The 16,554-nt window shown below is 44.4% G+C and overlaps 1 protein-coding gene across 10 annotated transcripts in view; it reads left to right on the top strand.

The window, feature by feature from the left end:
• Window positions 1-16,554, top strand: part of RUBCN (rubicon autophagy regulator) — a 67,502-nt gene that overhangs the window by 39,917 nt on the left and 11,031 nt on the right. For 3 of the 10 annotated variants that reach the window (XM_059687548.1, XM_059687540.1, XM_059687539.1), the window contains exons 5-13: window positions 1,602-1,708; window positions 2,615-2,771; window positions 3,398-3,931; window positions 5,243-5,287; window positions 7,308-7,403; window positions 8,102-8,217; window positions 9,359-9,569; window positions 10,054-10,155; window positions 12,653-12,727. In XM_059687548.1, the coding sequence (XP_059543531.1) occupies window positions 1,602-1,708; window positions 2,615-2,771; window positions 3,398-3,931; window positions 5,243-5,287; window positions 7,308-7,403; window positions 8,102-8,217; window positions 9,359-9,569; window positions 10,054-10,155; window positions 12,653-12,727 (1,443 nt within the window). The remainder of the gene's footprint in view (window positions 1-1,601; window positions 1,709-2,614; window positions 2,772-3,397; window positions 3,932-5,242; window positions 5,288-7,307; window positions 7,404-8,101; window positions 8,218-9,358; window positions 9,570-10,053; window positions 10,156-12,652; window positions 12,728-16,554) is intronic. The other 7 variants (XM_059687541.1, XM_059687543.1, XM_059687542.1 and 4 more) reach the window with 7 other exon arrangements.

The raw sequence follows: 16,554 nt of genomic DNA, 5'->3' as shown, positions 1-16,554 counted from the left end.
GCGAACCTTTTGAGCTCGGCGTGTCAGCATTTTGAAAAACCCAAACTTAACTTTGGTGCTGTGTCACATATAGAAATTTTTTGATATTTGCAACCATAGTAAAACAAAGACTTATATTTTTGATATTTATTTTATACTAGGGGCCCGGTGCACGAAATTCATGCACTGGGTGTGTGTGTGTGGGGGGGGGAGTGTCCCTCAGCCCAGCCTGCCCCCTCTCACATGCTGGGAGCCCTCAGGCGTTGACCCCCATCACCCTCCAATCGCAGGATCGGCCCCTTGCCCAGGCCTGACGCCTCTGACAGAGGTGTCAGGCCTGGGCAGGGGACCCCCAGACCCCTCCGATTGCTGGCTCTGCCCCTTGCCCAGGCCTGATGCCTCAGCCAGAAGCGTAGACCCCCATCACCCTCTGATCACCTGATCGGCCCCTTGCCCAGGCCTGACGCCTCTGCCAGAGGTGTCAGGCTTGGACAGGGGACCCCCATCTCCCCCCGATCACTGGCTCTGGCCCCCACCCAGGCCTGAGGCCTTTGGCCCAGGAATCATGCCTGGGCAGGGGACCCCCATCTCCCTCTGATCGCTTGCTCCACCCCCCGCCCAAGCCTGACGCCTCTGACCCAGGCTTCAGGCCTGGGCAAGGGGACCATCATATCCCCCCAACCCCCGGCTCAGCCCCCGCCCAGGCCTGATGCCTCGGCCAGAGGAGTTGACCCTCATCACCCTCCGATCACCAATCACCGGATCGGCCCCTTGACCAGGCCTGAGGCCTCCGGCAGAGGTGTCAGGCCTGGGAAGGGGACCCCCAGCTCCCCGCGGTTGCAGGCTCCGCCCCTGCCCAGGCCTAACGCCTCTGGCTGAGGCGTCTGGCTCGGGCAGCGGGGACCTGCAGCTGCAGCAGCCCCGTGATCGTGGGCTCCGCTTTAGGCCCAGGCAAGGGACCCCTAGCTCCCGGGACTGCCAGCTTCGACCGTGTCCAGCTCCCATCGCTGGCTCCACCCCTACTTCCTGCTATCACTGGCCAGGGCGGCAAAGGCGCCTGATTCTCTGATCATGGCTGGGGAGCAGGGCAAAGGCGGCCCCAGGGCCGCCTTTGCCCTGCCCCCCAGCTCTTAGCTCCCCCCTGGGTTTCTGATCACTGTCAGTGGCAGGGGGCTTCTTCCTGCTTTCCCTTTCGCCTCCCTGCATTGTGCCTACATATGCAAATTAACCGCCATCTTGTTGGCAGTTAACTGCCAATCATAGTTGGCAGTTAATTTGCATATAGCCCTGATTAGCCAATGAAAAGGGTATCGTCGTACGCCAATTACCATTTTTCTCTTTTATTAGTGTAGATATTTAAATGCCATTTAACAAAGAAAAATCAACCAAAAAAATGAGTTCGCGTGTCACCTCTGACACGCGTGTCATAGGTTCGCCATCACTGACTTAGCCTCTCCTGTATTTTATTTGTTTCTGGCCCCGCTTCTCTCCACAGTGGCCTGATTCTGCTCAAGTCATGTTTGCCTTTTCCCTCGCTCCTTTCCTGAGCTTCTCCCGGGGCCATACAGGGAAGCTGAAGGACTCCCTGTTGGCTCCCTCACTAGTTGCTTCTTTCTCCCCAGATACTGCTTTCCTGCTAAGCGATGCCCACGTCACAGCCATGCTGCAGTGCCTAGAAGCAGTGGAACAGAACAACCCCCGCCTGCTCGCCCAGATTGATGCGTCCATGGTAAAGGGGGAAAGGAGTTATCTATGTTTATGCTGGCCTCCCAGGCCTCCCCAGGATGCAACCCTCTGTAGCCAGATGTTTCTTCACTTAGTTGTAAACGTAAAGGCTTTCATTAAAAACAAAACAAAACAAAACAAAACAAAAAAAAAAACACTTGGAAAAGAAGAGGAGGTACTGTTAAGCACCTATCGAAGTAAAAGTCTATAAGTTTAGGTCTGTCTGAGAAGGGAGGTGTCTATTTTTTTAAACTGTTTTAAAAATCCTTAGTTTGAGTAAACACCTCCTTAAAGGCAGGCCTGTTAAAGCACTGGGAGGAGAGGGATGATTTTGAATCAGGAGGAGGATTTATAGCATCAGACCTAATATGGTCTAGTATTATATTGGATCATTTTTGTCTTTGAAGCATAAAGAAAATTTTGTTGCTTGATGTTGCTTATTATTAACTCTCTAGTTCACTTACCCCAACACTAATATCAGTGCCTCGGCTAGAATGGAATCACAGTCCCTACTGCTTTTAAGGAGGTATCCCCTACCTTTCCTGGTTTTAAAATGTTTATTCTTAGTTACCATACTATGTATGTGCCAGGCATGGTGCTATGCACAGTTCATACATCATCTCACTTAATCATCACAACTCTCTAAGGTTGCCATTAATCTCACTTTATAAAGGAGGCCACTGAGGGTAGAATAAATAAGTCATTTGCCCAGAGTTTGGAGCAAATAACTTATAAGTGATAGGACCTGGATTTGAACCCTGGTCTGACTTCTGACTCCATGTGCATAGCAGTACAAGCCTGCTACCAACGGCCAGCTTCTACCAGTGTTTCCGTAGTGCTTAGTGCCTCTCTGAGAACCTCTATCCTTGACCCTTGACTGTGACACTTTTTTGTTTTTTTTGTTTTTTAGTTTGCCAGAAAGCATGAGAGCCCACTGCTGGTGACAAAGAGCCAGAGCCTGACAGCTCTGCCTGGTTCCACATGTACTCCTCCAACCAGCTCCGCTCAACATTCCTATTTTGGGTCCTTCTCTAGCCTCCACCAATCTGTACCCAATCACGGCCCAGGTATGGGAACAGGACAGGGTAGCTATGACATGTATTCCTAGACTGGAAAGAAGAAGACTTTGTGGGTGCTCACAACCTGGCTCTAGATAGAGCCTTGAGTTGGTGTAGTTTGTCAAACTTCATGTCTTAATAGTGGAGATCTTAAAAAGGTGTATAGCAACTAGCCTAAGGTAATTAAGTAGAATCGTTAAAGTAACAGAGGAAAGAGAGGTGGTTTTAGAGTCCCCTGTGTTTCTAATCTTCATTGCCAAGAATGCATTTCAATAATAATAGCCAACGTGTATTGAATGCCTACCACGTGCAGGGCTCTGTTATAATCAGTTTATATGTATTATCTCATTTGATCCTCAAAACAGTCCTGTGAGGTAAATGTTGTTATTGCTCATTTTAGATGAGGAATGCATATTAATATGCCACGAAGTCACTGTCTCAAGAGCTCATTCTCTTGACTTAGCTGCTTCTAAGTAATTTTTTACTCACCTTGAATGACTTACCTTTCTAAGGTGACGCCATGTGTTCTGAGCACTATTAATGATAGGGGGTTTGAACCTTAGTTGTGGAGAAGCCCTTCACATATACCAAAGGCTTCCAGGTCACCTTTCCTTCCCTTTCTTTTTATATCCTAGAAAGAAGATCTACTTCCTTTTCTCTCTCCGGCCCTCCCCGGAAACCTCAAGAAAGCAGAGGGCACATTTCCCCAGCAAAGGATGAAACCATCCAAGCCCCTCTTCTTCCAGTCTCTGCATTAGCCAGGGATTCCCCTTCAACTCCAAATGAGATGAGCTCCAGCACTCTGACCAGCCCCTTAGAGTCATCCTGGGTCAGCAGCCAGAATGATTCCCCAAGCGATGCCAGTGAGGGGCCTGAGTACTTGGCCATCGGCAACCTGGACTCCCGAGGCCGGACCGCCAGTTGTCAGAGTCACAGCAGCAATGCTGAGAGCAGCAGCTCCAATTTGTTCTCCTCCAGCAGTTCCCAGAAGCCAGCTTCTGCTGCTTCTTCCGTAGTGGACCAAGAGGGAGGTGGGCAGAGCCAGCTGTCCAGTGTCCCTCGCAGGTCCAGCTTCTCAGAGGGACAGGCACTCACTGTCACCAGCGGAACAAAGAAGAGCCATACTCGCTCCCACTCGGATACCAACATTGTCTCCAGAGGAGCTCCAGGTAATGCTCATCACCAGCCCCTAGTTAGAAAGGTGGTTTCCTGAATTTTTCTTAGGGCGGAAGGATCTTCAAATGGCGGAAAGAGAAGTTATGCTTCTAACAAAAGAGAGAAGTTTGTAATCTAATAGGGTTACCCAAGGCATCTCTCTCAGAATATTTATGTTTGTTCCTTTATACATTGCTAAATAGGAAATGCTTTCCTGGATTCTTTCACTAGTTCTTTAGCATCAGAGCATACACAGTGTGACTCATCACAGTTTGAGTTTTAAATGTATCTTTCAGACAGAGGGGAGGTACTAATAAGTTTTAAAAATAATCCCATTAAATTCCTCCCTTTCCTGTGATTCCTGAGTAGTTTGGTAGGATGTATTATCAACATGAGAGAGGCCAAGTGATACTAGGGTTTCCTTATTGAAACTAGGGATGAAGTGGGTTTGGGGTGATGTGACCTGGTAAACAAGTAGGCGGGGCAGACTGTGCATCACTGATTCCAGTTGAAAGGCCGTCAGGTTAGGAGGCCTGGCCACTGAGACCTCCCTCACACAGACACCAGCAGAGAGGGCTGTAGGCACAGGGAAGGTGGGTCTCATTGCTTTTGCCATCTTCCTGTCACCATCTCTCCGGGGTTGTTGGTGTCTGGCAGGCTTTGGTTGGGTTTCATTTGTAAGAGGATTTCCATTGTGCTTAAAGCCAGTTCTGAGTGGGAAAACCCCAGAAATAAAATATAAAAAAATCAAAGACAAAAATAGGATTTCCTTTAGCAACTAGAGCTGCCATTGATTTCTCTTTGTAATTTCTAGGAAGGTGAGAGCTAAGGCCCTCATCTGAAACTTCTCAATAGCAAACTTTTGTCCCTATTTTCCTGTCAAAACATGGTTTGGCTTATTGGAACTCTTTAGAAAATAAACTCCAAGTCAAAGCCTGTCTTCGCACAAGCTGTTTTAGATGTGAAGAGCGCTTGGGTTAGAGTCTCCATTCACATCTCCTGCGGTGGGCCTGGTGTCCACTGCATGCCAGGCAACTGGTCTTTGAGCATGTAATACTTCCCTGTCCTCATTCCTGAATCCACTTGGATTCCAGAAATCACGGTAACCTGCACTGGAAAGGGAGCGAGAGAAAACCCAGGCAGAGGGGTCTGAGGGAGTGTGGGTCATGTGCAGCTTCTTGTACAAGTCATCCCTCCTTCAGCACATGGGTTCCCTCTTGGGAGTTAAATCCCCACCTGGCCAGATAGAAGGACACTCTTTTTCTCACTTTCTCTATTCTCATTTCCTCGACCTGGACTCTCTGCACCTGTCTGTCTACGTACAGGAGGCCCCAGGAATATCACCATTATAGTTGAAGATCCCATTGCAGGTTTGGGAGCCAGTCCTCCTCCTTTCTGTGTACCACCTCCTCCTGCTGCTCCTCTGTCACCAGTGTGCTTGGTTCAGAACCTCCTTTTCCATTCTGGTGTCAAGTCAAGTCTGGCTAGTCTGGTCCTGCTGTGATGCTTGGACCTGTGTGTAAAACTACACCAATGTTTTGCATAATGTGTTTTCGGCCCACGACTTCCAAATACTTCATTCAGTCTCCCAGCTGCTCTGGGAGGCAGAGTCAAGACTTGTCAGTCCTGTTTGTCCAAAGATGAAACTGAAGCTGCTATATTGTCTAATATTGTCTAAGGCATCTTGATGAAACTGGCAGAATTTTTCTTATAACTGAGTACTTAGAACAGCTTTCTGTATTTTCCTTGAATTAACACCAGAATGGGTTTTCTTCCCTTTCTGTGGTCTTGGATGTGGATGCATGCGTTTGGCCGCTCCTGTTTCCTTTTCTGTCACCCGTCTTCCTTCCTTTATCGGGTTCTCCCCACCCCTCATTCCAGCCTTTGCAGAGGATTTTTCTAGTGACTTGGTCTGTTTCTTTGGTTGTCACAGTATGTTCAAACTGAATATTGTACCATAATGCATGGAGATATTAAACTGGAATGTGTCAGCAAAACAGTGGTGAGGGAGGACTGAAAACCATGTTCTCCTGGTAATGGGTAAAGGCCCTGGGTATGTTAGCTTGGAAAAGATCAGGTTAAAGAGGAGTAAGTCTGTGAGACCATTGTTTAAAGGAGCATTGTTCCTAAGGAGATGAGAAAGTGTAAGAGGGCATTTCAAGTGACAGATTTCATTTTCAGTTGAACGGGCTAGCATCAGGAGGTAGAAAGCTCAGTAAGCCAGCCGGATGGCCTTTACGTACTGTAAGGAAATAGGGTGCTGGTGTTGGAGTTTCTGTGTTCACTGAGTTTGACCGGGGACCTCAGAGGTCCTTCCCAAGTCCTGGTTTGTTAACAAGGCATCGTGGGAACTGCTGGTTTTTGCTTCAGTTTGGTAGTGAGGAGCAGAGCCCACTGCCAGGACCCCTGGAAATCTTAGAGGCCCAGGAGAACACACGTTATCTCTCACCACGGAGTAGCATATTTTGTGAGGGGAGCAGCTGACCAGTTGGCACCGTCTGTCAGGGAAATGGGTTGGATGCAGCTCAGTCATTCATCCTCCCTGAGCATACAGCTCGTTTCTCAGGCACCCACCTGCTTTCCCGCCTGCTCTTCCTTCTGTGACACTGGAATTTTGTTTCCCTTCGGAGAATATCAGTTTTCTCATTTCCTGCGAGCCCTGCCTGCTGCTGTTTGTCCAACCCCAACTCTCACTGTCCCTTGAAAACTTCTATCCATGCACTTCATACTTTGCCAGCTTTCTCTTAAACCCCCCCACTTCCTTCTCCAGTAAGGCTGGGCCTCCAGCCCTTTGGTTCCAGGCACCCTCCTTGCTTTCTCCAGCATTGTCTTGGTGCTTGTGTGAAGGACATTGCTGGATTTCGTTTTGCTGCTCTGCCCATTCAGAAATGGGTTAAATTTGTAAGTAGGACACATTTACATTTCAGGTTGAAGGGAAGCCATAGTCTCGTATTTCCTAGGTGAATTTAATCCTTCTGATATTGTTTAAAACCTCGTGTCAAGGTGTCAGTAAAGTTTCAACGTGCTTATACTTTGTTTTACCAATTGAAGACAGTTTTATAAATTGGTTTGTCAAGAGGATAGATACTTAGGGAACATTTGGTAAGAAGATGGAAGAACAGAGGACTGAATTCATAAATCCACTTTCATTTGATTTATTTTTCCCCTTTGTGTTTCATTCTGGGTCCCGTTTTTTCTCTTTCCCCCTTGGAATATACCGATTTCCCATGTGTCCCTGCATTCTTGGACTGTTCCCTGTTGGTGTGCCACCTCTCTCCTGTTTGGGAGGGCATCGGGAATGGGAGCAGTTAAATGTTGAAAAGCCAGAGTTGGAAATGTAACTGTTGCTCATGTGTGTGTGTTTTTACTCCTGGTGGCCACTGACACTAGAATCCTGCAATGATAAGTCGAAGTTGAGAGGCCCCTTGCCCTACTCTGGCCAAAGCAGTGAAGTCAGCACACCCAGCTCTCTGTACATGGAGTATGGTGAGTACTAGGAAGGCAGGGCTGCAATTGTGTCTTTGCTCTCCTCTTGTGCCTGCTACACTCTGAGCTGTGTGGCTCGTCTCAGCTCTGTGGAGGGTACTCACATACAGTGTCTCTCTCCCTTCCATCAGTTCAACCCCTGTGCTAGAAATCGCACTGCCCCTCCGTCTCTCTGCTCCTCTCTGACCTAGCGGCCCCACCCCCTCTTATGCTCCGGGTGTTATCACTAGGCATGTCTGTCCAGCCAGATGGAATGGCTCCCTGAGTGGCTGAGAGGGACCTTGAAAAGAGGCCTTTGAGTGTCTGGGCTTAATTACCAGAAGATGAGCTCCACATGGAAATCAGCCGTAAGAAGAAGCTAGTTGTTTCCTTGTCTGATTCTCAGCACAGGTTTTTGTTTTCCTTTTTTGTGTGGGGTAGGAGAGCGAGTATGTCATCTTAAATTTAGGTGGTAAAAGAATTTTCTCCAGGCGCTTTCCATTCCATCATTCTTTAACCAGGAGGCTTTGTGCTGTGGGATTTGAAATTCAGAGGAATTCCTTTAGAAGGTAGATATCTTTATTTCCAACCTGTTATGCGGGAAAACTCAAGACTATCATTAATGGTAAAAACATCAGACTTCTTGAAGAAGCGTGACTGTCAAACAGATTTGCTTTTCAAAGCAGAGCTTTTCATATTCACATTCCATTTGCCCACAGAGGGTGGACAGTACCTATGCTCAGGTGAAGGCATGTTCCGAAGACCATCAGAAGGACAGTCCCTTATCAGCTACCTGTCCGAGCAAGACTTTGGCAGCTGTGCAGACCTGGAAAAGGTGAGGAATCTAAAGAATCTAAGAGCTCTTGAGTCAGGAGATCTGAGGGGTGGCGGTGCCATTTGTTCTATTTTTTTTTTATGTTAATCCTCATCTGAGGATATTTTTCCATTGATTTTTAGAGAAGGGGGAAAGACAGAGAGAGAGAAGCATCGATGTGAGAGAGACATATTGATTAGTTGCCTCCCACAGGCACCCGACTAGGTCGGGGGATTGAGCCTGAAACCCAGGTACGTGCCCTTGACTGGAATTGAACCGGGGACCCTTCAGTCCGAGGGCCAATGCCCTATCCACTGAGCCAAACTGGCTAGGCCACCATTTGTTTGAAAGCGGTCTTGGGGCATACTGCAGTAACATGACTATAGACTATAGAAAAGGTAAATTCACAATAAAGATAAGCTCAGCAAATTCTATCTCTGGAGAACTCTTCAGGGAGTTGTGCTCCTCATCAAGTCCAGAAATATTATTGATTTTGTCTTAGAAGCTGCCGTGGACAGAGGAGGATTGAATTTGAGCCACCTGCTTGTTGTTTCCTTGACCCTGGAACCTGAGAGAAAAACTCTTTCCAGAGCCAACTTCTATATTTTGTTCTAAAGCTCAGCTATCCTATATAATAAAGAGCTAATATGCTAATTAGACCAAATGGTGGAACGACCTTCCGGACCAACCAGTGGGCAGGGCCACGGGGCCTCGAGGCAGCTGGGGCTGCGAGGGCTGAGCCCCTTGCACGAATTTCGTGCCTTGGGCCTCTAGTGTAATAAATAATGTTCCTGTAGAATTTTATAGCTTAAAAATTATAGCACTTTATGTTGAGACATCACTTTTAACTTAATACTCTGTGTACTACTGTATGGCTTTAGGAAAGACCCTGATAGGAAATGTAGGACTCTGCTCTGTCATATTTTTATGTGGAAAATAGGACAGGAAGGCCAGACATGAACAGGTATGAGAGCAAAGAGAAGGTAGAACAGGTTTCCTGGTCATCAGCTGTCCTTATAGTAGAATCGCGCATTTCCCCTGGCTGTTTGGAAGAACAGTAGCGTGTGCCTTGGAAGCTTTCCTTCCGACAGTGTAATCAGCGGGGAGTTCAATACTTCTAACCCCTTGCTGAACAACTTCTTTGGTGCTCTCCTTCCCCCAGGAGAATGCCCACTTCAGTATCTCAGAGTCCTTGATTGCTGCCATTGAATTAATGAAGTGCAACATGATGAGCCAGTGTCTGGAAGAGGAGGAAGAGGAGGGGGAAGACAGCGATAGAGAGATCCAGGAACTGAAGCAGAAGATCCGCCTTCGCCGCCAGCAGATCCGCACCAAGAACCTGCTCCCTGGGTACCAGGAGACCGAGCATGGAAGTGAGTGAGGCCCGGAATACCTCTCTTCCTGCTTCTTCCTGCCTCAGGAGAACTTGGTGCCTCCTGGGTTTTCTTTTCTGTCTTAACTTGAGAGGTTATCACCAAGCCAAGGGTTCCTCTTCTGTCAGAAAAGATTTTCTAGGTTTTATTTTTTTCTACCAGACCAGAGTCCGAGACTTCATCCATTTCCTACCTCAGAAATATCTTCCAAAAAATAGGTTTCTGATAGGAGGAGAGCTAAGACCGTTGGCCCCAGATTCCCTTCCCAGATAACAGTGCCTGCTATTTGCGTGAAACTTTATAAACTTCACGAATGAAAGGTCGGCCAGCAAGCAGAGCCAGTCTCCACCCCCCGCATCTGTCCCGGGGTTGTTTACTTCTCTGCTGACGTCATACCAGGTCCCTTTGGTTGTGACCCCCGAAGAAGTAGGAGACGTTTTTCTGTCCTGTTTATTCCCTCCTCCCCTTTTTTTGATGTTAACAGGCTTTCGGGTCACTTCCAGCAGCTCCCAGTTCAGCTCCCGTGATTCCACACAGTTCTCTGACTCTGGCTCTGCTGATGAGGTTGATGAATTTGAAATCCAAGGTAAGGAGTGGCACTTGGTTTCAAGGGCGCTTTCATTACCGGTTCCTTTTAATTTTGAATTATAGGCTGAGAAGTTTTCCCTAAGTAGTGATCTTCAGTATGGTCCATGGTGGAATGTTGTGGGTTACTGTAAGGGACAGCCTCTCTTGCTAAAAACAAAACCCATTTTAAATTTAAGCAGAAAACAACACCGAAAGGAAGTGTTGCGGGTGGAGTGGACTGGTCGTTGAAGTCACCTGGTGCTTCTTCCTCCATTGCACCTTTCTTTTGGATTCTCCTTTGGATGCCCCCTGCTAAGAGCCTCGGGCTGGCCCATACCTACATGAAATTAGCATCCTATTCTCTTGTATTCCATAACACAGCTGAAATTGTTTCAAAGTGTTTAAAAGGAGCTTTATTATAATCCTAAGAGAAAAGAACAGAGTCACTGAGTGGGGAGGGGAAGTAAAAAAGGGAAAAAAGTAAGTTTACAAAGTAGAGCTTTATTTTCTGTTCTCTCAATGGCAAATTGCTTAGCAGAATGACAAACTTTTGTTTGTTTGTTTTGTTAATCCTTACCCAAGGATAACAGATATCTGCATAGAGAAGGGGAGGGTCATAATCTGGGAAGGCAGTTGTTAAATTAGGTTAACCTATGATTAATGGGTTCATTCATTTCTGCAAATCATAGATTTCTTTGAGTTCCCATCAGTGCAACAAACAGACAAACAAAAAACAGCAGTTCAGGGACATAACTTTCCCCCCATGGCTGGAACCAAGTGATTTTCTTATAGAGGGTGAATTGTACCTATAATTCTCCATTGTAACATGATGATGAATAGATAGATCTTTTATCGAATGAGGCTTTGATTTCCTGTTTACACTAATCCAGAGAACCATTCACCTGCACAGACCTCTTGGTGTGGTAGCTGGGTTTCTTCCCCACTCAGAAATAGAAATTTTACTCATACTTTTCCAGGTTTCCAGGAAATCTTTCTTCTGTATTCTCCTTAATATATCTGATTTCTATTCATGACAGTAGTAGTCACTTAAAACTCATTTTTTTTGTTTGTATGTGGTTTTCCAACAATGATTCTCCAATTCTCTGACACCAACTCTGAGTGTCCTACAATTCAGTTCTAACACTAACTTCTGGAGCACAGACCTAACCTCACAGCTTAAGATCATAATCCCATGAGACTATCCCTGCTGAAGTACCAGCCATAGGTGGGTCCCCAGGCTCACCACGTGTCTCCCTAGCCAACTACAAATTCAGGGGTTCCCATGACGCCCTACTCAGGTTCAGTAATTCACTAGAATGACTCAGAGCTCAGGAAAGCACTATACTTACAATTACCGTTTATCATAAAGGGTAAAAATGAACAGCTGCATGGAGAGGTGTATAGGGCAAGGCCCCAAAGTGGCCATAGGAACCTCTGTCCTGTGGAGTCAGTGTGTGCCGCTGTCCTATCAATATGTTCACCAACGAGCAGGCTCCCCCAGTCCTCATCACTGTAAGTTTTTATCAAGCTTTCATTGTGCAGGCATGAGTGATTAAATCTTTGGCCATTAATGATTAAGCTTAATCTCTAGGCCCTCTCTCCTCCTGCGAATTTGGGGTTGTGGCTAAAATTTCTTCTGAAAACCAGACCTACCCAAGCTATCTGGATGTCCCCAAGAGTCCCCCTATTAAATAGTATAAGCTCATAGAAAGGGGCTCATTATGGATAACAAAAGACATTCCTGTCACTTAGGAAATAATGGATTTTAGGAGCTTTGTGCTAGGAACTGGTCCAGAAACCAAATATGTATTTTTTATTTTACCACCATCTGTGATTGACTTGATCTCCAAATTTAAAAAAATAAATAAATAAAAAGGTTCTGCTTCTCTCTTGGAATCAACGGAATTTCATGAGGGTGATATTAAGGTAATTTTAAAACATGCTGCTTCACTGGGTGTGGATAAGTCTGCCCCTTGTAGCAAAGCAAAGAGGCAGGGGAAGCTGCATAAGCTGGGAGGAACCAAATTTGAAATAGCTTGCCTGGAGGTGGCATGAAATACACCAGTGGTCCCAGAGAAGACGTTTAATCAATTAAGTCTCTAGTCAGTTCCAAACAGAAATCCTTAAAAGAAAAGGCCTAAGGCAGGGTATCTCAAACTCTAAACCCATAATTCTTTGTTGTGATAGACTGTCCTGTGCATTATGGGATGTTTAGCATCATCCCGGCCTCTACCCACAAGATGCTCATAGCACAACCATGACAATAAAATATGTCTCCAGACATTGCCAATGATAAAATCTGGCAAAATCTTTCCCTGGTTGAGAACCAAAGCTATAGTGAAAAATATACCTGTAGAGTATACCTATAAATTTAAGTTCCTAAAATCAGTTTCATCTTTTAGAGCAAAAGTCAAATCCTGATTCTAGGAATATTTGGTACAGAAAACTGTCATTTTCATTGATTTACTTCCTGTCTGAATACTAAAGGGCCCCTTTTTATAATCATTATTACACAGATGGTAGCGAAGGATCTAACCTGACTCACATGTCAAAGAATGGACTCTCAGTGTCAATGGCCTCGATGTTTTCAGGTAGCCTTTGTTGCCAGCGTGGGTGTGCTCATACATGCATGTGTGTGAATGTTTGCACTAGCCTTTATACATAGTTCATGTGACACCTGTCAAGGTTATGAAGACTAAAGGGTCTGGAGAACTAGCTTTGAAAAGTTGGGCTTAAGCCAGCTAGGGCCACTTTATTTTATTTATTTATTTATTTATTTATTTATTTATTTATTTATTTATTTATAATTTGTATTGATTTCAGAGAGGAAGAGAGAGAAACATCAATGATGAGAGAGAATCATTGATCGGCTGCCTCCTGCAAGCTCCCTAGTGAGAATCGAGCCTGTAACCTGGGCATGTGCCCTTGACCGGAATCCTTGACCGGGACCTTTCAGTCTGCAGGCCGACGCTCTATCCACTGAGCCAAACTGGCTAGGGCAAGGGACACTTTAGATATTCATTTTCTTCTTCCTCATATGATCCCAACAATCCTCCTCACTGAGATGGTCCTTGTTTGTCTTTCCCTACAGTGATACTTACAGATTAAGTAGTTGTTATGGCTGGTGGATGTAGTAGTGTAGAGTTTTGAATTTACAGAGCCAAAATCTCTCTCCTCGGTACTCTGTACTCTGCCTACAGTTAGGATTTAATGCTGCACATGTTTGGCTTTAGTAATTGCTTTGTGATCTAAACAGATAGCCTTTCTGTAGGTGGGATAACAAAGACAGTAGCAGTTTTCTACTCAAAATGGCTTTACAACTCACAAACACAAAACTTGGGACTTTTATTAAAGTTAATTTTAACTTAATATTGTCAACAACTAGAAATTGAAATAATTGTTTAAAATTAGATCAAGATTTAGAGAAATAAAAATAATTAGGTACCCTTTTCTCTACTCCTGAATTGTTGTAATTTATTCTAACATAGTCTTTCCTAGCTTGAGGTATATTATTCTGTCACTTTTTAACTGGTTTTTAATGCTTACAATCACAGTCCTTTGATTGTGTGTTTATTGATTACTAGAGGCCCAATGCATGAAATTCGTGCAAGAGTAGGCCTTCCTTCCCCTGGGTGCCGGAGGGAAGCCGCAACCTGGGCTTGTGCCCTTGACTGGAATTGAACCCGGGACCCTTCAGTCTGCAGGCCGACGCTCTATCCACTGAGCCAACCCAGCTAGGGCTAGAGGTTTCTTTTTGATCACTGTAAATGATTTATGCTATCGAAGAGTCTCTTGTAATACTATCCTAGGAAGGTCATCAGAATCTATAACATCCATGAAAAAATTAGGAATCATATTATGGACAACGTCTATGATAAATACTCTGCACATGTAATACTTTGCTTAATGTAATCACTTTTCTTAGATCCTGATTCATCAAATAAACCGTATGGAACAGAAGTGTTTATGGAGGAAATAGATTTGAAAGTTACTTCCTCCTAGCAATAAAGTAGATATAAACCTTGTAATCATAGAAAGCTTTGTATTAATTAACATCTATTTCTTTTTTAAAAACAATTTTACTGACACATAATTACATACCAAAATTTAACCACTTTAATTAAGTGTATAATAATTTTTAGTAAATTTACCAAGTTGTGCAACCGTCACCACAATCTAGTCTTAGAACATTTTCACCATCCCAGTAAGTACCCATTTACAGTTATTCTCTTCCCCACCTCAAGACCCAGTCCACTGCTAATCTACCTTCTGTCTCTTGTAGATTTGCCTTTTTCTGGACATTTCATATTAATATAATCATACAATATATGATCTTTTGTTTCTGGCTTCTGTCACCTTACCTGTTTCTTCTGATGGTGTCTACCAAAATGGTATGATATCATTCATAAGCTCCCAATTCCAGATAGTCTTTTCAACTTTTTTAGTTTTAGTGTTTTATTATTATTTTTATCCCTAACCCTCCTTTATCCTCATCAGTTACAGCTGCATCAATTCTTCATTATCTTCCTTTTTAGATTCTCCTACAATTTCCATCTTCTGCACATATGTATCTAGTCAGGTCCAATCAAGAGACAGAAACCACACAGTAATTTGAATAGGGAACGTTTAATATAAAGAATTATTAACTATAATGCAGGATCAAAGTAATGGGAAACTGGCTCATAAGGAGCAAAGAGAACAGTAGAACATTCAGGAATAGCAGATAGAGGCAGCAGTCACTATCCCTCCGACTGAGCTAGAGCACCCGGGTAGGAACAAATGTAGAAGAGGCCACATCTCTAAGGTTGAGATTCAGACCTCCAGGCTCACTGGATGGTAGAGAAGTTCTCTGAAGCTGCAGAGCAGCCCTGAGAGTGTGCCAGGGGGTGCTGTCCACATAAGATGCCATGCCAACGGCCTCACCAGGAAATCATTCTCTGGGGTGCTAGAGGAGGCGTCCCCCAGGGAGGTGCCATGCCTCAGAACTCAAGGGGAGCTGGGGGAGGTGGTTCGTGCTGTGGAGCTTTTCCAGGAGGTGCCAAGGGAAGCCATTTATGAGAAGATGTATCACTAGGAGGACTCGGCTGCAAGGCGATGGGAAGGCATGCTTACTCTGGGCAGCGGCACATGCAGCACAGGCGTCTGCCTAGAGGAGCACCCAGAACCAGCAGGAGAAACCCTTCCTCCTCCAGTGTCCCTCTAGTGCCCTCTACTGACAAAAGTTAACATCGCACCAGCTAGCAAGAGATTGCTTTTTACAAGCCCAGCTCCACTATCATAGAACAGACAAAAGGATAGGTTTGCAGCTGAAAGGCAATAAATTGAAAATAGGTAAAATATATAAAGAGGGAAGTTCATGAACTGTATTTTCTGACAAGTTTTTAAATTATATGCAATTCAGGGTAATCAGTTGCTTCTCCCTACCCTCCCTCTTTAAAATATTTTCTCTCCCTTTTATAACAAGAATAATTATGATTCTTCATCTGGAGGTGTTTCCTTTTGATTTTTTTGAAGTATTTCCTTTTGAATCAGCAGTTATAGAAAATTCATTGGTGTTGGATTTCTAATGTATTCTTGGGTATAACCTTATCTGCTAAAAGGAAAGCAGTGTGGAAACCAACATCTAATTGGCCAGTAAATTCTGAAGTTGACTCTATTCCTGTGCCTTTGTTGATTTTCCTACTGTACCAAAGTTTTAACCAGTTCTTTCCTGAGTATCCCTATATCAGTATCTGGACATGCAAAAATTCTTCTTATAACATGTCATTATTTTTGTTGTTTGTTTATATATTTTTTTAACTTTTTCAGTCAGTAGTAATAGCCTTGTCCTATTAAAGCATCAGAAACATTTGAAATATGTTTTTGTAACTGAATTGATAAAAAGTTTCATAATTATATTAACTTCCACTTAGAAAGAAAGCTTCTCAGAGTTCTTTCTAAAGTGTTTTCATTTGGGGTACATGTAATCCATCCAGATGAATAGCTTCCTCCTCTCTCTTTACCCCTTAATTATCTTAGACCCTTGTTTACTTTTATCCAAATACTTGACTAGTGTTCCAACCACATTACTTAGTCATCTGCTTGGACTGACTAGAGCAGTGATGGCGAACCTTTTGAGCTCGGCGTGTCAGCATTTTGAAAAACCCTAACTTAACTCTGGTGCCGTGTCACATATAGAAATTTTTTGATATTTGCAACCATAGTAAAACAAGGACTTATATTTTTGATATTTATTTTATATATTTAAATGCCATTTAACAAAGAAAAATCAACCAAAAAAATGAGTTCACATGTGCCATAGGTTTGCCATAACTGGACTAGAGAGTCAACAGGATGCAGCAGAAGCCCAGTACCCACAGGCCTTCATGATACTTGACCAGTATCAGGAGTCATGTCCCTTATGATATCAGGTGCTGCC

This window comes from Myotis daubentonii, chromosome 3 (assembly GCF_963259705.1).
Source record: "Myotis daubentonii chromosome 3, mMyoDau2.1, whole genome shotgun sequence".
NCBI lineage: Eukaryota > Metazoa > Chordata > Mammalia > Chiroptera > Vespertilionidae > Myotis > Myotis daubentonii.
The sequence above is the reverse complement of the archived record's forward strand: the minus strand, read 5'-3'. Positions and strand labels throughout refer to the sequence as shown.